Below are 22,141 nucleotides of genomic sequence, written 5' to 3'. Positions count from 1 at the left end.
CAGCCACCCAACCTCAAACAGACCATCGTTCGCAGCAAATTACCTAGCTTTCAAGAGAACAGCGTCCACGACACCACACAACCCTGCCACGGTAACCTCTGCAAGACATGCCAGATCATCGACACAGATACCACCATCACACGAGAGGACACCACCCACCAGGTGCATGGTTCATACTCCTGTGACTCGGCCAACGTTGTCTACCTCATACGTTGCAGGAAAGGATGCCCCAGAGCATGGTACATTGGCGAGACCATGCAGACGCTGCGACAACGGATGAACGGACACCGCGCAACAATCGCCAAACAGGAGGGTTCCCTCCCAGTCGGGGAACACTTCAGCAGTCATGGACATTCATCCACCGACCTTCGGGTAAGCGTACTCCAACGCGGCCTTCGAGACACACGACAACGCAAAATCGCCGAGCAGAAATTGATAGCCAAGTTCCGCACCCATGAGGACGGCCTCAACCGGGATCTTGGGTTCATGTCACGCTACACGTTACCCCACCAGCGAACAAATGTTATCTGTTTTTAATATAACGGGTCAGTTGCTGTCTTTTCTATGTTTCTACCTCTGTTTTTTTTGTTTTTTTTTGGTGATTTGTATATTCTGAGAGCTTGCAGGTAACACCTCTCTGTCTGCACACTGATTGCCTTGGCAACGGGCAGTTGAAAAAACTGTCTGTACTCACCAATCATTGTTCTGTGAATTATAAATGCGATTTCATTTCGAGGATTTCATCTTGTCCTTCTAGGTGGTAGAGGTCGCAGGTTTGGGAGGTGCTGTCGAAGAAGCCTTGGCAAGTTGCAGCAGTGCATCCTGTGGATGGTACACACTGCAGCCACTGGGTGCCGGTGGTGAAGGGAGTGAATGTTTAGGGTGGTGGATGGGGTGCCAATCAAGCGGGCTGCTTTGTCCTGGATGGTGTCGAGCTTCTTGAGTGTTGTTGTAGCTGCACTCATCCAGGCAAGTGGAGAGTATTCCAACACACTCCTAACTTGTGCCTTGTAGATGGTGGAAAGGCTTTGGGGAGTCAGGAGGTGAGTCACTCGCCGCAGAATACCCAGCCTCTGACCTGCTCTCGTAGCCACAGTATTTATATGGCTGGTCCAGTTAAGTTTCTGGTCAATGGTGACCCCCAGGATGTTGATGGTGGGGGATTCGGCGATGGTAATGCCGTTGAATGTCAAGGGGAGGTGGTTAGACTCTCTCTTGTTGGAGATGGTCATTGCCTGGCACTTGTCTGGCGCGAATGTTACTTGCCACTTATTAGCCCAAGCCTGGATATTGTCCAGGTTTTGCTGCATTCGGGCATACACTGCTTCATTATCTGAGGGGTTGTGAATGGAACTGAACACTGTGCAATCATCAGTGAACATCCCCATTTCTGACCTTATGATGGAGGGAAGGTCACTGATGGAGCAGCTGAAGATGGTTGGGCCTAGGACGCTGCCCTGAGGAACTCCTGCAGCAATGTCCTGGGGCTGAGATGATTGGCCTCCAACAACCACTACCATCTTCCTTTGTGCTAGGTATGACTCCAGCCACTGGAGAGTTTTCCCCCTGATTCCCATTGACTTCAATTTTACTAAGGCTCCTTGGTGTCACACTCGGTCAAATGCTGCTTTGATGTCAAGGGCAGTCACTCTCACCTCACCTCTGGAATTCAGCTCTTTTGTTCATATTTGACCAAGGCTGTAATGAGGTCTGGAGCCGAGTGGTCCTGGCGAAACCCAAACTGAGCATCGGTGAGCAGGTTATTGGTGAGTAAATGCCACTTGATAGCACTGTCGATGACACCTTCCATCACTTTGCTGATGATTGAGAGTAGACTGATGGGCCGTAATTGGCCGGATTGGATTTGTCCTGCTTTTTGTGGACAGGACATACCTGGGCAATTTTCCACATTGTCGGGTAGATGCCAGTGTTGTAGCAGTACTGGAACAGTTTGGCTAGAGGCGCGGCTAGTTCTGGAGCTAAATCATACAATTAACAAAACCTGTAAATTACGGACACCTTAGGGACTGGCATCCGCTGTCCCTTTTTTTTTGCAGGTGTCCTTATTTTCAAAATGGTCATTGTAAAAATACTTCAAAAAATTTCAGTAGAATGAGGAGTTCTTTACCCAGCATCCATAGCAGCAGAGAAACCACTCTATCCCTGGGATCGAGCCGTGCATTTAATCCCAGAGGTGGAGAGGTTTCTCTGCCGATGTGCATGCTGGGTAAACAGCTCCCCATTCCACAAATGCCATTTCTTTCACAAAACCCGCTGCTGCCTGGCGCTGACCGGCATACACTGACCTCAAGAATTCGGGGGGCAGAAAGGAAGCAAGCTGCATAGGGAAGCAGTGATCCCGACACAGTGACAGTTCCAGCTACAGCAGCTTTGCAACAGACTGTGGCCCGTGTTTTAAGCTGTAAAGGGGCTTGGTGCATCGAAGGCTGTCCGTAGTTCGCAATTTGCGAGTGTCTGTGTTTTCAGAGTGCCTCTTGTATATTTTATCATGTAAGCTATTTGGGTCTCTCAAAAAGTGTCTGTTTTTTGCAGGTGTCCGGTTTTTTTGGGAGTGTCTGTTTATACAGGTTTCACTGTAGCTCACTCTATAATCACTATTTCACACAGCTTATGCCAGTATTTTTAATTGCAAAGCATTTAAGTGTGTTAAAACATTATTGCTAGTTAAAGGGTATTATCTATTGCTTCATTCAATCAGGCTGCATCTCCCATTACTTTATTTTTTAAAAAGCATCCAATTAAAACTTACCTTAATGATATCCTATCCTCTCCTCTCTTCCCCCCCACCCCCCGCCCCACCCCACTCCTTGTGTAAGAGTATGACTCCTTGGCCCCAGCATCCCTTTAGTACCTAATCCTTGTGATTATTCTCAATACGTAAGTCAGTGACGCCAGTCTTGGCAGGCTGTTCAACTGTGGGAGGCATTGTACGGTAGCATAGTGGTTATGTTACTGGGCTAGTAATCCAGAGGCCTGGACTAAAATCCAGAGTCATGAGTTCAAATCCCGCCACGGCAGCTGGCGAATTTAAATTCAATTAATTAATTCAATTAATTAAAATAAAATCTGGAATTAAAATACTAGTATCAGTAATGATGGCCATGAAACTACCGGATTGTCGTAAAAACCCATCTGGTTCACTAATGTCCTTCAGGGAAGGAAGCCTGCCGCCCTTACCCGGTCTGGCCTATATGTGACTCCAGACCCACAGCAATGTGGTTGATTCTTAATTGCCCTCTGAAATGGCCTAGCAAGCCACTCAGTTGTAAAATCTCGCTACGAAAAGTCATAATAAGAATAAAACCGGACGGACCACCCGGCATCGGACCACTAGGCACCGGACACGACAACGGCAAAACACCAAGCCCAGTCGACCCTGCAAGGTCCTCCTTACTAACATCTGGGGACTTGTGCCAAAATTGGGAGAGCTGTCCCACAGACTAGTCAAGCAACAGCCTGACATAGCCATACTCTCAGAATCATACCTTTCAGCCAACGTCCCAGACTCTTCCATCACCATCCCTGGGTATATCCTGTCCCACCGGCAGGACAGACCCACCAGAGGTGGCGGTACAGTGATATAGTCAGGAGGGAGTGGCCCTGGGAGTCCTCAACATTGACTCTGGACCCCATGAAATCTCATGGCATCAGGTCAAACATGGGCAAGGAAACCTCCTGCTGATTACCACCTACCACCCTCCCTCAGCTGATGAATCAGTCCTCCTCCATGTTGAACACCACTTGGAGGAAGCACTGAGGGTAGCAAGGGCACAGAATGTACTCTGGGTGGGGGACTTCAATGTCCATCACCAAGAGTGGCTCGGTAGCACCACTACTGACTGAGCTGGCCGAGTCCTGAAGGACATAGCTGCTAGACTGGGCCTGCGGCAGGTGGTGAGCGAACCAACACGAGGGAAAAACTTACTTGACCTCGTCCTCACCAATCTACCTGTCGCAAATGCATCTGTCCATGACAGTATTGGTAGGAGTGACCACCGCACAGTCCTCGTGGAGATGAAATCCCGTCTTCGCACTGAGGACACCATCCAACGTGTTGTGTGGCACTACCACCGTGCTAAATGGGATAGATTCAGAACAGATCTAGCAGCTCAAAACTGGGCATCCATGAGGCGCTGTGGGCCATCAGCAGCAGCAGAATTGTATTCCAGCACAATCTGTAACCTCATGGCCCGGCATATTCCTCACTCTACCATTACCAACAAGCCAGGGGATCAACCCTGGTTCAATGAGGAGTGTAGAAGAGCATGCCAGGAGCAGCACCAGGCGTACCTAAAAATGAGGTGCCAACCTGGTGAAGCTACAACTCAGGACTACATGCATGCTAAACAGCGGAAGCAACATGCTATAGACAGAGCTAAGCGATTCCACAACCAACGGATCAGATCAAAGCTCTGCAGTCCTGCCACATCCAGTCGTGAATGGTGGTGGACAATTAAACAACTAACGGGAGGAGGAGGCTCTGCAAACATCCCCATTCTCAATGATGGCGGAGTCCAGCACGTGAGTGCAAAAGACAAGGCTGAAGCGTTTGCAACCATCTTCAGCCAGAAGTGCCGAGTGGATAATCCATCTCAGCCTCCTCCCGATATCCCCACCATCACGGAAGCCAGTCTTCAGCCAATTCGATTCACTCCACGTGATATCAAGAAACGGCTGAGTGCACTGGATACAGCAAAGGCTATGGGCCCTGACAACATCCCAGCTGTAGTGCTGAAGACTTGTGCTCCAGAACGAGCTAGACTCTAGCCAAGCTGTTCCAGTACAGCTACAACACTGGCATCCACCCAACAATGTGGAAAATTGCCCAGGTATGTCCTGTCCACAAAAAGCAGGACAAATCCAATCCGGCCAATTACCGCCCCATCAGTCTACTCTCAATCATCAGCAAAGTGATGGAAGGTGTCGTCGACAGTGCTATCAAGCGGCACTTACTCACCAATAACCTGCTCACCGATGCTCAGTTTGGGTTCCGCCAGGACCACTCGGCTCCAGACCTCATTACAGCCTTGGTCCAAACATGGACAAAAGAGCTGAATTCCAGAGGTGAGGTGAGAGTGACTGCCCTTGACATCAAAGCAGCATTTGACCGAGTGTGGCACCAAGGAGCCCTAGTAAAATTGAAGTCAATGGGAATCGGGGGGAAAACTCTCCAGTGGCTGGAGTTATACCTAGCACAAAGGAAGATGGTAGTGGTTGTTGGAGGCCAATCATCTCAGCCCCAGGGCATTGCTGCAGGAGTTCCTCAGGGCAGTGTCCTAGGCCCAACCATCTTCAGCTGCTTCATCAATGACCTTCCCTCCATCATAAGGTCAGAAATGGGGAAGTTCGCTGATGACTGCACAGTGTTCAGTTCCATTCACAACCCCTCTGATAATGAAGCAGTCCGAGCCTGCATGCAGCAAGACCTGGACAACATCCAGGCTTGGGCTCATAAGTGGCAAGTAACATTCGCGCCAGATAAGTGCCAGGCAATGACCATCTCCAACAAGAGAGAGTCTAACCACCTCCCCTTGACATTCAACGGCATTACCATCGCCGAATCCCCCACCATCAACATCCTGGGGGTCACCATTGACCAGAAACTTAACTGGACCAGCCATATAAATACTGTGGCTACGAGAGCAGGTCAGAGGCTGGGTATTCTGCGGCGAGTGACTCACCTCCTGACTCCCCAAAGCCTTTCCACCATCTACAAGGCACAAGTCAGGAGTGTGATGGAATACTCTCCACTTGCCTGGATGAGTGCAGCTCCAACAACACTCAAGAAGCTCGACACCATCCAAGATAAAGCACCCCATCCACCACCCTAAACATTCACTCCCTTCACCACCGGCGCACTGTGGCTGCAGTGTGCACCATCCACAGGATGCACTGCAGCAACTCGCCAAGGCTTCTTCGACAGCACCTCCCAAACCCGCGACCTCTACCACCTAGAAGGACAAGGGCAGCAGGCGCATGGGAACAACACCACCTGCACGTTCCCCTCCAAGTCACACACCATCCCGACTTGGAAATATATCGCCGTTCCTTCATTGTCGCTGGGTCAAAATCCTGGAACTCCCTTCCTAACAGCACTGTGGGAGAACCGTCACCACACGGACTGCAGCGGTTCAAGAAGGCGGCTCACCACCACCTTCTCGAGGGCAATTAGGGATGGGCAATAAATGCCGGCCTTGCCAGCGACGCCCACATCCCGTGAACGAATAAAAAAAAACCAAGCCCAATTCTGTCCTCGTCCAACATTCTCTCACTCACGCATACAATTTCCAGGAGAGGAATCACTGGACAGGAACCTTGCTGACATGTTCCTTCCCCTAGCCCCAGGGATGCTGAAGTCAATTACAGCACCGAAAATATTGTTTAAAATCAACTGGCGTGTCTTCTGTGACATTGTTTGCAGTGCCAGCATCAGGGGTGAGGGGCGTGGGAGTTCGGGATCAGTCTCTGCTGGTCCAGATATACTGAGTGAGCCTGTTACGGATGCTCAAGGCCTCCACTCCCCATCTGCAGCAGCAGGTCGCTGTGCTGTCGAAAGGTTGGGAATCCAATGGCCACAAAGCAGAAACAGGGGTGAGTTTGCAGAAGTAAGGAAGAGGTGAGACCGGATTGTTATAGTCGCAAGGTGTGCACACAGAACTCAAAGGCAAAATACTGTGGTTGCTGGAAATCTGAAATAAAAACAGAAAATGCTGGAAATACTTAGCAAGTCAGGCAACGTCTGTGGAGAAAGAAACAGAGTTAACGTTTCTGACAAAAGGTCATCAACCGGAAACGTTAACTCCGTTTCTTTCTCCACAGGTCCTGCCAGAAATGGATGTGAGGTGTTTTGCAGCACTTGTTCCTGGGACTGGCTGCAGACATAAAGTTGGCTGATTTCTGTTTTCTCTGAAATCCATGCTGACCACATACCTAAATAATCAGATAATGGTTAGCATGGACTGTGTCAGCAATACTGGAGGAACTCGACAATTCTACATTCTTACAGGCACCAAACCTTTCATAGTGCAGATAGACTTTAAATTCAACTGAGACAGCATACCTCAATCTAGCTGGCGTTGCCCTGCCTGCCCTTTCTGAGTCAGAGTGAGGGACTTGAGGTTGAGCCTTTTGCGTCTGTCTCTTAACCACGTGTTGGTTAGGAAACTGGGTCAAGCTGCAGATGGGCGCAGACGGACATAAGTGGCCCTCATGAGGTAGCAAGAGCCACACGTTTGCTCTTCGTGAAATTTTAAAAGAAAAATGGAAGCAGCACAGTCATTGCAACAGTTTCTCCATAGCTTGATCCATTAGAGCTTAGATAAAGGAATTCAATGTGGTATTAAAGGAATTGGTAAATCTTGATTGCACAGACACAATTTGTTGTGAGACGCCAGCAATGAAACATATTCTGGAGTGGAGAGGGAGCTCTACAGACAGGATAGACTTCTACTAAACCGAACTGGTACCAATATCCTTACAGAGAAGGAAAATATAGGTGGATTTCATAGAATTTCACAGTATAGAAGAGGGGCATTCAACCCAGGCACCTGCACTGTCTCCGAAAGACACTTAATCCCATTGCCATGCCCTTTCCCCATACCCTTCAAATTTTTTCTTTTTCAAATATTTGTTTAAAAAGCTAATACGGATTGTCCAGCCAATGTTGTGTCTGATAGGCTAGTCTATGTTCTAACAACCCTCTGTATAAAAAAAAAACCTCCGTTTGTTCTTTTGGTGATTATCTTAAATTTATGCTCTTTAGTTACCAGCTTGCTGACTAGCGGGAATGGGTTCTCCCTATTTTACTACGTTAAAGGCACTATATAAATGCAAGTTGTTGTTCTTACCAAAACTGCTCATCATTTTGAGCACCTCTATCAGATCTCCTATTCACCTTCTTTGCTCTACTGAAAAGAGCCTCAGTTCTTCTAGTCTCTCCTTACAACTAAAGCCTCTCATTTCTGCATTTCATAATAAATTTCTTCTGTACCCTTTCCATGACCTTGACATCCTTTCTAAAGTCGGGTGTCCAAAACTGGGCACAGTATTCTAACTGCAGCCACCAATGATTTGCACAGGTTTAGCATAGTTCTTAGATTTTGTGCTCTATGTCTCTATTCATAAAACCTACGATCTCAAATGCTTTTTAAAAAAAAAACAGCTTTATCTGCTTATCCTCCCATTTTTAAAACTTTTGTGCATCTGAACCCCTAAGTGTCTCTGCTCTTACTGAAATGTCACCATTTAGTTTGTACTTTATATCTTTATTCTTCCTCTCAAAACCTATCTCCTTGCATTTCTCTATTTTGAATTTTGTCCAACATCTACGTCCTCCCCAAGTCTTTTTCATGGTTAACCACAATCCCTATTTTTGTGTTAACATCAAATTTAGATATTGTGTCTCCTATATCCAAGTCCAGGTGTTGGCTACCTTGTAAACTGAACTCTATATTTTGATTTGATCGGTTGTTAGTGGGAGAATTGCAACAGCAGTTTGATAATGTTCTTTTGAAGGCTTGGTTTTGAAATAACACTCACTCAGTAATCTTCAGATTTACACATACCTGTGGTGAGTACCACCAGTTCCTGGTCTGGACTCCAGCTCATCCCAGTCAGACCACTGTCCACACTGCCAACACATTCCAGCTAGAAGAAATTATAGAAACTCAAAATTAACAAAGTTTCATTAACACATGCATTCTATTAACTATATCATTTTTTAACATTTCTCTCCCTCTAAGATCCCCAGTACTACTCACCAACCCAAAACCCTGAATATGGCAAGCCACATGCTCCTTGACTCTTTTGTATGAACTCATAACCTAACTCTGCTGCCCGTTTCCTAACTTGTACCAAGTCCAGATCGCCCATCACTCCTCTGCTCGCTGACCTACATTGACTCCCGATCCGGCAATGCCTCAATTTTAAAATTCTCATCCTTGTTTTCAAATCCCGCAATGGCCTCGCCCCTCCCTATCTCTGTAGCCTCCTCCAGCCCTGAGATCTGCGCTCCTCCAATTCTGGCCCCTTGCGCATTCCCGATTTCCTTTGCTCCACCATTAGCGGCCATGCCTTCTGCTGCCTCGGCCTTAAGCTCTGGAATTCCCTCCCTAAACCTCTCCGCCTCACTAACTCTCCCTCCTCCTTTAAGACGCTCCTTAAAATCACCTCTTTGACCAAGCTTTTGGTCACCCGTCCTAATATCTCCTTGTGTATCAAATTGCGTCTGGTAATCACTCCCGTGAAGTGCCATGGGACATTTTACTATGTTAAAGGCGCTGTATAAATGCAAGTTATTGTTGATTCTTTATGGTCCCTTCCTGCTGAGGAGACACCATGGCTCCTTTTTAATCATAAAAAAGCAAGCCATTATCTGAGCAGTATCATGATACTGAGCACATATGGAAGTGTGTTTAGTAAATATTCTTTAGGTAATATTTTCTTTCCCCTGTAAAATAAGATCACACAACACGGTTTACCTGATTTGAGTTTAGATTATAAAGTATAACATCTCCGGATGCAGTGGCGACACACACGGATTCATGATCTGGCAGGTCCTGGATATCAATAATATACCCAGTGCCATCTTCAGGGAGAAATGCATCTTCCACCAGGGACACCTCACTGACCACCTGCAAGGAGGATGAAAAAGAGCTTGAATCAAAGTCTTTGTGAATAAACGTCAATTCAAGGCTGTATTTGATTAAGATGGTTTACTTATTGAGAGCCAAACGTCAGTACAGTGAAACCTGTAAATTACGGACACCTTAGGGACTGACATCCACTGTCTTTTTTTTTTCAGGTGTTCTTATTTTCAAAATGGCCATTGTATGAACTATATAAATTTTCAGTAGAATAAGGAGTTCTTTATCCACCATCCCCGGAATCGAGCTGTGCAAGCATTCAATCCCAGAGATAGAGTAGTTTCTCTGATGCTGTGCATGCTGGGTAAAGAGCTCCCCATTCCACAAAAGCCGTTTCTTTCACAAACGCGCTGCCGCCTCACACTGACCGGCATACACTCACCTCAAGAATTAGGGGGGCAGAAAGGAAGCAAGCTGCATGGGGAAGCGCCTGTGGTCCCGACTCAGTGACAGTTCCAGGTACAGCAGCTTTGCAACAGACTGTGTCCTGTGTTTTAAGTTGTAAAAGGGCTTGGTGCATCGAAGGCTGTCTGCAGTTTGCGAGTGTCTGTGGTTTCACAGTGCCTCTTGTACATTTTACCATGTAAATTATTTGGGTCTGTCAGCAAGTGTCCTTTTTTTGGAAGCGTCCATTTCTACAGGTTTCACTGTATTATTGAATGGATGAATCACTTCAGAAGAGTCAACAAATATGAATTTCCAAAATAGCCAATGTGGGATTATGCAGAAAGTGCCCCAAAAAAGCACAAGTAAGATAATTAGTAAACAATGATAAGAAGTAATAATTCTGTAACAAAATTTGTGTCCAGTCTCAATCTGGTGGGGCTGGGCATACAGCTGGTGTGGAAATGGAACAAAATGTTACAATAAGGGATGCATGTCTGAGGCTGCAGATGAAGCACATTGTTGGGCCAGAGTAGCATCTGGCTATACTATACGTGATTTGGGAGTGTTTGTTACTGATACTAGGTGCCTGAAATTGGAAGAGTTTCTTTCCTCAGCAGTAACATGGCTCATTTTGATCAGAATGATTATTAAAAAGTAAAACACTGTCTTGCGCATTGTACCTCCCAAGTTCAGTGGATAATAAGAGAAGCATTTACAGGTTCACTCAGCCTTGGTTCAGTGGTAGCATTCTGAGTCAGAAGGTTGTGGGTTTGAGCCCCACTCCAGAGACTTGTGTACACGATCTAGGCTGGCACTTCAGTGCAGTACTGAGGGAGTGCTGCACTGTCAGAGGTTCCGTCTTTCAGATGAGATGTTATACCAAGGCCCTGTCTGCCCCTTAGGTGGGCACTGAAGATCCCTGGCACAATTTCGAAGAAGAACAGGGGAATTCTCCCTGGTGTCCTGTTCAACATTTATCTCTCAGCCAACACCTAAAACAAAATGAACTGGTCATTTATTTCATTGCTGTTGGTGAGACCTTGCTGTGCACAAATTGGCTGCCGCGTTTCCTATACGAGCGAGACTGCCAATTGGTGCAGAATCAGGGCAGTTATGCAACCGGCACTTTTCCGCTAGAAACTGGTTAGACTGGACAAGCTCATTTCTCATTGGACCCTTACAGCTAAGAGACTTTCATTGCATCAATCTAGGAAAATAAATTTCCATTTCAAAGACTAAAACAGCTTCAGAATCAACAGGACAGGGGGTGGAGGGGGGAAAAATGAACAGATTGCAGTCCAGCTTCAGCATCAATCTATACATCTTGGAATGGATGCAACTGTAAAGATTCGCAGCTATTTTGACCAAGTCAAAGCACAGCTAGGCCTTCAAGCCAACACTATGAAATGACCTCTCTTAACCTAAACAGTTCCACCGGAACACACTAATTATAAAATATTTAGATTTAACCTGGTCTACATTATTCTGCAAAATATTTTTTAAAACCTCGTTAACAGCTAACTTGTTAAACATGTGTGGGAGTTTTAAAAAATATTATGCATCTAGTAGCTACATACTTGGCAGGAACAGTACCTTTATTCAAAGAATGGTCAACTGCACCTTTTTTTTCAAACAAGGTTCTTCAGTACTCCACGAAAGAGTGCTCAGTCATCTGAACAAATTAATAATCTTCCAAAAATACTACAATTAACAAACACTCCCAAATCACGTATAGCATAGCCAGGTTCAGAGTAAAGCTGTCTCTACTCTGGCCCAACAATGTGCCTCATCTGCAACCTCAGACAAGCATCCCTTATTGTAACATTATGTTCCATTTCCACACCGGATTGAGACGGGACAACATTTTTGTTGAAGATTTATTAATTCTTTTTGATGTTTACTTGCCCTAGCCTACTACTACTTGCCTTTGGAGTGCATTAAAGATGTGGTTGTGCTGATTTAGCTGATCTCAGCCTTGTTGGCAGTAGCCGTGGCTCAGTGGGTAACACTCCTGCCTCTGAGTCAGAAGGTTGTGGCTTCAAGTCCCACTCCAAAGACTTGAACACAAAATCCAGTACCGAGGTCGGAGGTGCCGTCATTCGGAAGAGGAAATTAACCAAGGCCCCATCTGCCCTCTCGGGTGAACGTAAAAGATCCCATGGCACTATTTCGAAGAAGAGCTTGGGAGCTCTCCCTGGTGTCCTGCACCAATATTTATCCCTCAACCAACATCACTAAAACAGATTATCTGGTCATTATCTCATTGCTGTTTGTGGGAGCTTGCTGTGCCCAAATTGGCTGCCATGTTTCCTACATTACAACAGTGACTACACTTCAGAAGTACTTCATTGGCTGAGAAGCACTTTGGGACGTCCCGAGGTTGTGAAAGGCGCTATAGAAATGCAAGTCTTTCTATTTTTCTTTTAATGGGCTGAGAAGGGGGAAAAAAAAGCAGCCCGCATTCCTGCTCCTGATTGCTGTCCAATGACTCCGATAGGTGCGTGGACGCTGAGTTAAGGCGGTAATAAGCTCAGCTGTGATGTCCCTCTCTTCAAATAGCCTCCAACACTCACATGAAGAACGATCACTTGGATGAGGCATCGGAAAGGGGCCCACATTTGTGGAACTGTACCCCAGTGGGGGAGGAAATTGAGGGGAAAAGATGAAATAGCAGAAATAACACAAATATTCAGCAAATTTCCGAATACAAAATCCACAAGTAAGTCAATTGGATTGGGAGAGTAAACAGACCACTTCTGCTTAGTATTAGAAAGTGCTGACATTTTGGAACTTAAAAATGCAAATAATCACTTTTCAGTTGCCAATTGTGTCTCTGGTGGAGCTCTACCATACTCCCAATAGTCTCAAGGTTTGTCATATTCACTGGGACATATAGCAAGTCCTATGGCCACTTCCAGAAAGTACTTTAAGCCTGAACAACAATGTTTCGTGTTCAACTCATAGGGTCATATAGCATGCAGGGCAAGAGGTTTTGATGTGGCAGTTGGTTGTTTAAAATTTAGAAGTTCATTCTAACCTATAAGACATAGTCTGACTTTCTATGGCAGGGAGTCTCTCATCAGGAGTTTTACTCGGACATAGTTTTCCATTACTATCACTACGCAACAGCCTATTCAATCCAGTTAGGTACAACATAAATCATGTGCAGTGCACTGGCCCTTATCCCACTATTCAGGTGATGTACCTAAAACAGAAAAGTACCCCTTAATCTACCAACGTCCATACAATGGGATTTGCCAATTATTGTCAATAATGATAATCTTTAACCTTTTGGACCAATTTTAAAGATGGGTTAACATTAGCTAAACTAAAGTGCTGTAAATAGCAACACTTCCATCCATGGGTGAGAGGTTCTGAGCTGAAAGACACCCTTTACATCTCACAGTATCCCAAGTGCTTTCTTCGTATAAGAATCGGTACTAAAAGGTAGTGAATCATTACATAAAGATCCATAAGTATTAAAACACATCCGTACCTGTTCAGTATGTGGGTCGAGTTCTGTGATTCCTCGGTCTGATCCCACAAGCACCGTTCCTGTATCTGCACGTACGGTCAGACAACAAGGTGTTCCCAGACTGTGCCACCCACTGCAGTGCAGGCTGTGCAGCAATTTCAAATTACGCATGGCAAGTGCTGTACAGGCTTCCCCAAAACAAGCAGAGAAACGTGAACTCATGAAACAAATCAGTGATATGATTCAGAAACATATATTATAGGCACAGAACAATCAAACAATTACTAACGGCATAAACAGAATCATGTGACTTGAAGTTGGTAACATAGCAGAAATGTTATTAAGACGGATATTTCAAAGCTATTTTAAAAGATTTAGCAATAGGCCTTGGCAGATTGACTGAAAGTGGCGGCTTAATAAAGGCACAAAACTGGTTTGTAGTAACACAATGACACTGTTCTAACCTGAAGTAATATATCAAAAGTTTATTGAAGTATTAAATGGAAATCAAAAATCCCAATGCCCTAACTTATGTTGAACTAGAGTGTCCTGGCCAATAATTATCCCTCAACCAACATCACTAAAACAGATTATCTGGTCATTAACACATTGTTGTTTGTGGGATCTTGCTGTGTGCAAATTGGCTGCCGCATTTCCCTACATCACAACGGTGACAACGCTTACTTCATTGGTTATAAAGCGCTTTGGGATGTCCTGGGGTAGTGAAAGGCGCTATATAAATGCAAGTCCTTCTCCTTTCTTACAATATGCAGACCAAGTTTGATGCACAGTCTGTGCTAATTAAGCTCATTTGGATTGCTGAAATTGGCTTCAGGAGTAGAACAATGATTAAAAAAATCTGTGCTCTCACACTCACTGGTATTCAGTAATATCTCCTCCCTCCCTGCTGTGCGTGTCCAGGATCAGACTTGGTTGCGATACCCAGCCTCCCAACGCTCAGTGTCAAGGCTAACAAATAAACAGCCACTTGGATAACATACCACAGGGCACCTGTCCCTGCGGAATTATACCCCAACGTGGGTCAATGACTTGGCCGGGGGCCGGGGGCAGGGGAGGGGGGAGGGGGGGGGAAAAAGAGGAGAGGAAAGAAAATTAGGAACATTGCATCAGGACATTCAGCCCCTTGAGCCTCTTTCGCCATTTAATTAGATCATGGCTAATCTGTACCTTATCTCCATCTAGCCGCCTTGGTTCCGTAACCCTTAATACTCTTGCCTATAAAAAAAATCTATTGATTTCAATTTTCAATTGACCCCCAGCCTCAACAGCTTTTTGGGGGAAAGAGTGTTCCAGATTTCCACTACCCTTTGTGTGAAGAAGTGCTTCCAGGCATCACCCCCAAATGGCCTAGCTCTAATTTTAAGGTTATGCCCCCTTGCTCTGGACTCCCCCCACCAGAGGAAATAGTTTCTCTCTATCTACCCCATCAAATTCTTTAATCATCTTAAACAACTCAATTACATCACCCCTTAATCTTCTATACTCGAGGGAATACAAACCTAGTCTATGCAACCCGTCCTCATAACTTAACACTTTTAGCCCCGGTATCATTCTGGTGAATCTGCGCTGCACCCCCTCCAAGGCCAATATATCCTTCCTGAGGTGCAGTGCCCAGAACTGAATGCAGTACTCCAGTACATCTGTGACATAACTTCTACCACTTTGTATTCTAGCTCCCTTGAGATAAAAGCCAACATTCCATTAGCCTTTTTAATTATTTTTTACACCTGTCTACTAGCTTTTAGTTATTTCTGTACTTGGATCCCTCAATCTCTCTGCTCATCCACAGTTCCTAGTTCCTCACCATTTAAAAAATACTTTCATCTATCTTTCTTAGGTCCAAGGTGGATGAGACTCGGGAGGGAGAAAATTAGGATGGGGAGAAATGAAAGCTGGAAACAAGTAGTTGTAGTCAAGAGTTGAAGGCTGTGCAAGGTGGCGGGATGCCGGCTTTGCTGTATCTGTTCTACATTTTTTAAGCAAGCTCTGTTTTAAGTAGTTTTCCCTGTAGAGTGGCTCTTCTCCCAGTGGCTCTGACTGAAATTGCCCACTTGCCATAACAGGGTTTGGGCAGGAATCAAAGACTCACTCAGAGCTGCATGACTCTGACACACAGTGCTGCTACTGCTAATGGTGCTGCTGATACTGTTGATGGTGCTGCTGATACTGTTGATGGTGCTGCTGATACTGTTGATGGTGCTGCTGATACTGTTGATGGTGCTGCTGTCGATGATGATATTGGGGCTGCTGATACTGATAATGGGATTGCTGATACGGATATTGGGGCGGCTGCTTGTGCTGTCTCTACACCCCTCCCTTACCATTACACGCTCAGGGGCTGAACACTAAATAAATCGAAATAACACTGAATCAAATGTAAACGGACGGACCCGGCTCTCGGGCCTGCTCTCCAGCACCACACACACACACACACACCCCGGCTGCAAGAAGCGGCGCCGTCCCCTCAGCCTCAGAAACAAACAACCGAAGAGAGAGAAGGAAAGAAAAAAAAAGAAGCACCTTGGCTGTCAGCTCGGTAAAAGCCGGCAAACTTTCACTCATTTATGGAGCAGCGCGAAAACCTTCCTCCCCACAGCAACCACGCGAGTCCCGGCAACCACGGCGCTCACCTCTGACCTCCACACGGCCGTCTCACTCCCAACTGACGCCCCCTGGCGCAGCGGAGGACTCACCGCACTGCTCCGTTTAAAGAGTTGTAAACAGCTTTCGGAGGCTTCCTCCTTCCTCAGATAAATGTCAACTCCAGTCCATCACCGGCATCTCCACATCCCGTTTAAAGAGTGCACTGGAAATGCTGGCTGTCTGAAATGAATGCTGGAAATGCAGTATCCTTTTCTGAAATAGCCCATAAGGAAACACTGGATTACCCCCCCACCACCACCACCACCACACACACATACAAACACACTTTTAAAATGGCCACAACTGATAAAGAACTTAACCACAAAACCAAAGGAAACTTATAAACCTTTAATAATAATGTTATTACAATTATCCACTAATAGTCCCCCCCCCAGTGCCCACCGGTCGCGGAAGGCCTCGAGGGTACTGGTTGACACCGCTTGCTCCTTCTCCAGGGCCACCTGTGCGTGGACAAGACCACAGAAGAGAGACAGGCAGTCAGAGCAACCACCCCCACAGGCCTTGTCTAACCTGGACCTGTAGATGGGGAAATGCAGTATCAGTGTCTGGGAGCGTAGGGCAAGGAGAAGATGCAATTTCAAACTGGTAAATGGCAAAGTAAGGATTGATTTTAAGGAAGTCTTCACACAGAGTCTGATTAAACGCAAAATAAGGTTGTGGTTTCAAGTCCCATTCCAGAGACTTGAGCACAAAATCTAGGCTGAGACTCTCAATACAGTATGGAGGGAGTGCTGCACTATCAGAGGTGCTGTCGTTTAGATGAGATGCTAAACCGAGGCCCCGTCTGCCCTGTCAGGTAGATGTAAAAGATGCCATGCCACTATTTTAAAGAACAGGGTAGTTCTCCTCGGTGTCCTGACTAATATTTATCCCTCAAGCAACATCACTAAAACAGATTGTCTGATCATTATTACATTGCTGTTTGTGGGACCTTGCTGTGTGCAAATTGGCTGTCACATTGCCTACATTCCAACCGTGACTACTCTTCGAAAGTACTTTATTGGCTGTAAAGCATTTTGGGATGTCCCGAGCTCATAAATGGCACTATATAAATGCAAGTCGTTTTTTTTTAACAACAGAAAATGCTGGAAACACTTAGCAGGTCAGGCAGCATGGATGGAGAGACCAGCTGAGTGTTTCCAGAATCTTCTGTTTTTATTTCAGTTTTCCAGCATCCACAGTATTTTGTTTTTGATTAAACATGGAATGGACTCCGAGGTAAAGTGTGGAGGCCAAAATTCTGGAATTATATAAGAATGAACTTGATGCTGTGAACTTGGGGACTTTTTGGATGGATGAACTAAAATGGGCTGAATGGCCTTCCTTGTCCATACATGGTTTGTGAATCCTGAGAACTAAACATGAGCTCATCCAAAACTCTGCTGCCCGTATCCTAACTCGCACTAAATCCTGCTCACCCATCACCCCTGTCCTCGCTGACCTACATTGGCTCCTGGTCTGGCAACACCTTGATTTTAAAATTCTCACCCTTGTATTCAAATCCCTCCATGGCCTCGCCCCTCCCTATCTCTGGAACCTTCTCCAGCCCTACAACCCTCCGAGGTCTCTGCGCTCCTCCAATTCTGGCATCTCACACATCCCCGATTTCCTTCACTCCACCATTGGCGGCCGTCACTTCTGCTGCATAGGCCCTAAACTCTGGAATTCCATCCCTAAATCTCTCCTCCTTTAAGCCGCTCCTTAAAACCTACTTCTTTGACTAGGCTTTTGGTCACCTGTCCTAATATCTCCTTATATGGCTCAGTGTCAAATTTTGTCTGATAATCGCTCCTGTGAAGCGCCTTGGGACGTTTTACTATGTTAAAGGAGCTATATAAATGCAAGTTGCTGTTGTTGCTGTTCAGGCTCTTCACAAATAGAAACTATGCCAGTTCTTTTTTTCCTGGTTGTAGTTTTCTGTTCTTCACCAATGCTAAACTTGCTCCTGTTCTTCAAAAAAGCTAGTAAACTTTTTTTTAAAACAAGTTGTAGCTTTGTTTTTTTTCACCAATATAACTACAGTACGTTGATTGGCATATGTGGTGGTTATATTTCCACATGTGATGGCTATATTGCTGCTCAGTGGTGGAAGTTATAGGTGCTTTTTATATTGTGCAAGATCTGTGGATAATGTTATCAGTTTCCCCAAGTCCAGTCTTGCACAGTTGACTACAAGCCAAATGTATAACTGCTGGGAATCGCCCAGTGGCAGGAGGACCTATTTTTAGCAGATTTTTCGGGCTGCCAGTCTCAGTGGCTTTACATTTATCTTGAAGGCAGCATTGCAAAAACACATAATTGGGGATCCCAGCAGTATTAATGCAACATAAAAGTGACTATGTTGTTCTTTGTACCTGCTCTTTCCAGGATTCCAGTAATACTGGACCGAAGTGAAAGTAAAACAGTCAAATTTTTATGACCACAGAATGCTGTTTTATTTTATTACAGTGTTTAACCACATGTTCTGTTTATCTTATATGTTCACTCAAAATGCAGTACCTTTTGTTTGTTCAACTGAACTTCGAACATACTCAATGTTTTTCATAGAAACATAGAAAGTTATGGCACAGAAGGAGGCCATTCGGCCCATCGTGTCCCTGTGCCAGCCGAAAAAGAGCTATCCAACTTAATCCCACTTTCCAGCACTTGGTCCATAGCGGCACTTCAAGTGCACATCCAAGTACTTTTTAAATGAGTTGAGGGTTTCTGCCGCTACCACCCTTTCAGGCAGTGAGTTCCAGACCCCCACCACCCTCTGGGTGAAAGAAATTCTCCCATCCGATATTTCACACTCCTCCTCCTTAACTACAATGCCTTCATGTCCCCCTCTTTTGTGAAGACAGACACAAAGTATTCATTAAGAACCATACCCACATCTTACACCTCCACACATAGGTTACCTTTTTGGACTCTAAAAGGCCCTAACCTTTCCTTAGTTATCCTCTTGCTCTTTATGTATTTACAAAACATTTTTGGGTTTCCTTAATTTTACTTACCAGTATTTTTTCATGCCCTCTCTTTGCTTTCCTAATTTCCTTTTTAATTTCACCCCTGCACTTTCTATACTCCTCTAGGCATTCTGTAGTATTGAGCTCTCGGTGTCTGACATAAGCTTCCCTTTTCTGCCTTATCTTTCCTTATATGCTCCTTGACATCCAGGGGGCTCTAGATTTGGCAGTCCCACCATTTTTCTTTGTGGGAACATGTTTACTCTGACTCCCTTGAATCTCTCCCTTGAATGCCCCCCTCTGACACTAATTTACCTTCAAGTAGCTGTTTCCAGTCCACTTTTGCTAAATCATTTCTCAGCTTAGTAAAATTGGCCATTCCCCAATTTAGAACTTCTACTCCTGTTCTATCTTTGTCCTTTTCCACAACTATGCTAAATCAACTGAATTATGATCACTACCACCAAAGTGCTCTCCCACTGATACTCCTTCCACCTGCCCAGCTTCATTCCCTAAAACTGAATCCAGACCTGCCCCCCTCTTGTTGGGCTTGCTACGTACTGGTTAAAAAAGTTCTCCTGAATGCAATTTTAGAATTCTGCGCCCTCCATACTTTTTGAACTGATTGTATCCCACTTAATATTAGGGTAGTTGAAATCCCCTACTATTACTGCACTATTGTTTTTGTACTGCTCAGAAATTTGCCTACATATTTGCTCTTGGAATCATACAATCATAGAAAAGTTACAGTACGGAAGGAGGCCATTCGGCCCATCAAGTCCGCACCGGCTTTATGCAAGAGCAATCCAGCTAGTCCTACTGCCCTGCCCTATCCCCGTAGTCCTGCAAATTTTTTCCTTTCGAGTACTTATCCAGTACCCTTTTGAAGGCCATAATTGAATCTGCCTCCAACACCCCCCTCAGGCAGTGCATTCCAGATCCTAACTGGAATGCACTGCCTGAGGTGGGTGTTGGAGGCAGATTCAATTATGGCCTTCAAAAGGGTACTGGATAAGTACTCGAAAGGAAAAAAATTTTCCTCATGTCACCTTTGGTTCTTTTGCCAATCACCTTAAATCTATGACCTCTAGTTCTTGACCCTTCTACCAATGGGAACAGTTTCTCTCCATCTACTCTGTCTCGTCCCTTCATGATTTTGAATACCTCTTTCAAATCTCCTTGCAACCGTCTCTGTTCCAAGAAGAACAGCCCCAGCTTCTCCAGTCTATCCACATGACTAAAGCCCCTCATCCCTGGAATCATTCTAGTAAATCTCTTCTGCACCCTCTCTAAGGCGTTCACATCTTTCCTAAAGTGCGGTGCCCAGAACTGGACACAATACTCCAGTTGTAGCCGAACCAGTGTTTTATAAACGTTCATCATGACTTCCATACTTTTGTACTCTGTGCCTCTATTTATAAAGCCCAAGATCCCATATGCTTTTTTAACCACTTTCTCAACCTGCCCTGTGACTTTCAATGATTTGTGCACATATACCCCCAGATCTCTATATTCATATACCCCTTTTAGAGTTATGCCCTCTAGTTTATATTGCCTCTCCTCATTCTTCCTACCAAAATGTATCACTTTGCATTTTTCTATGTTAAATTTCATCCGCCACGTGTCCGCCCATGCCACCAACTTGTCTATGTCCTCTTGAAGTCTATCACTATCCTCCTCACTGTTTACCACCCTTCCAGCTTCATCTGCAAATTTTGAGATTGAGCCCTGTACACTCAAGTCCAAGTCATTCAAGAAAAGCAGTGGTCCCAGCACCAACCCCTGGGGAACACCACTGTACACCTCCCTCCAGTCCAAAAAACAACCATTCACCACTACTCTTTATTTCCTGTCACTTAGCAATTCTGTGTCCATGTTGCTATTGCCCCCTTTATTCCATGGGCCGCAATCTTGATGACAAGCCTACCATGCGGCACTTTATCAAATGCCTTTTGAAAGTCCATTTACGCCACATCAGCTGCATTGCCCTCATCTACCCTCTCTGTCACCTCATCAAAAAACTCTATCAGGTTAGTTAAACACGATTTCCCTAATCAATCCACACTTGTCCAAGTGACTGTTTATTCTGTCCCAGATTAACGTTTCTAAAAGTTTCCCCACCACTGAGGTCAAACTGATTGGCCTATAGTTGCTGAGTTTATCCTTACACCCTTTTTTGAACAAGGTGTAACATTTGCAATTCTCCAGTCCTCTGGCACCACCCCCGTATCTAAGGATGTTTGGAAGATTATGGCCAGTACCTCCGCAATTTCCATCTTTACTTCCCTCGGCAACCTAGGATGCATCCCATCCGGACCGGGTGACTTATCTACTTTAAGTACAGCCAGCCTTTCTAGTGCCTCTTCTTTGTCAATTTTTAGCCCATCCAGTATCTCAACTATATCTTCCTTTACTGAGTCTATGGCAGCATCTTCTTCCTTGTTGAAGACAGATGCAAAGTATTCATTTAGTACCTTGGCCATCCCCTCTGCCTCCATGAGTAGATCTCCTTTATGGTCCATAATCTCCCCCACCCCTCCTCTTACTACCCGTTTACTGTTTACATGCATGTAGAAGACTTTTGGATTCCCTTTTATGTTTGTCGCCAATCTATTCTCATACTCTCTCTTTGCCCCTCTTATTTCCTTTTTCACTTCCCCTCTGAACTTTTTACATTCTGCCTGGTTCTCAGTTGTGTTATCAACCTGACATCTGTCAGAGGCTCCTTTTTTCCGTTTCATCTTACTCACCATTGATATATTGCTACATATTTTCATTCTCACACACTGCATTACTAATTGGTATAATCATGCTCCTCCTTTAAAAATCCACAAATAAGCATTATTCTATGCTCCAGGGTTCAGCCTTAATATAACTTTGTATTTTTCTACTATATAAAAAAAACCGATAACATTCAGGAATTGCAGTGCTAATAAGCAAGGCTATTAATTTGCGGTTTTCACAGGAAAAATAGACAAGAG

The 22,141-nt window shown here is 45.1% G+C and overlaps 1 protein-coding gene across 1 annotated transcript in view; it reads right to left on the bottom strand.

The window, feature by feature from the left end:
- The window catches only part of elp1 (elongator acetyltransferase complex subunit 1), a 68,623-nt gene extending 52,467 nt beyond the window's left edge, over nt 1–16,156 (bottom strand). Inside the window, exons 1-4 of the mRNA XM_067983549.1 lie at nt 16,069–16,156; nt 13,549–13,715; nt 9,501–9,653; nt 8,586–8,667 (exon numbers count right to left, since the gene is read on the bottom strand). Coding sequence (XP_067839650.1) covers nt 8,586–8,667; nt 9,501–9,653; nt 13,549–13,698 — 385 coding nt within the window. The 5' untranslated portion in view covers nt 13,699–13,715; nt 16,069–16,156. The remainder of the gene's footprint in view (nt 1–8,585; nt 8,668–9,500; nt 9,654–13,548; nt 13,716–16,068) is intronic.
- Between the last annotated feature and the right edge of the window lie 5,985 nt (nt 16,157–22,141).

The sequence above is a fragment of the Heptranchias perlo genome, chromosome 4 (genome assembly GCF_035084215.1).
Source record: "Heptranchias perlo isolate sHepPer1 chromosome 4, sHepPer1.hap1, whole genome shotgun sequence".
In the NCBI taxonomy this organism is placed as follows: Eukaryota; Metazoa; Chordata; class Chondrichthyes; order Hexanchiformes; family Hexanchidae; genus Heptranchias; species Heptranchias perlo.
This window is presented reverse-complemented; position numbering and strand designations above follow the sequence as displayed.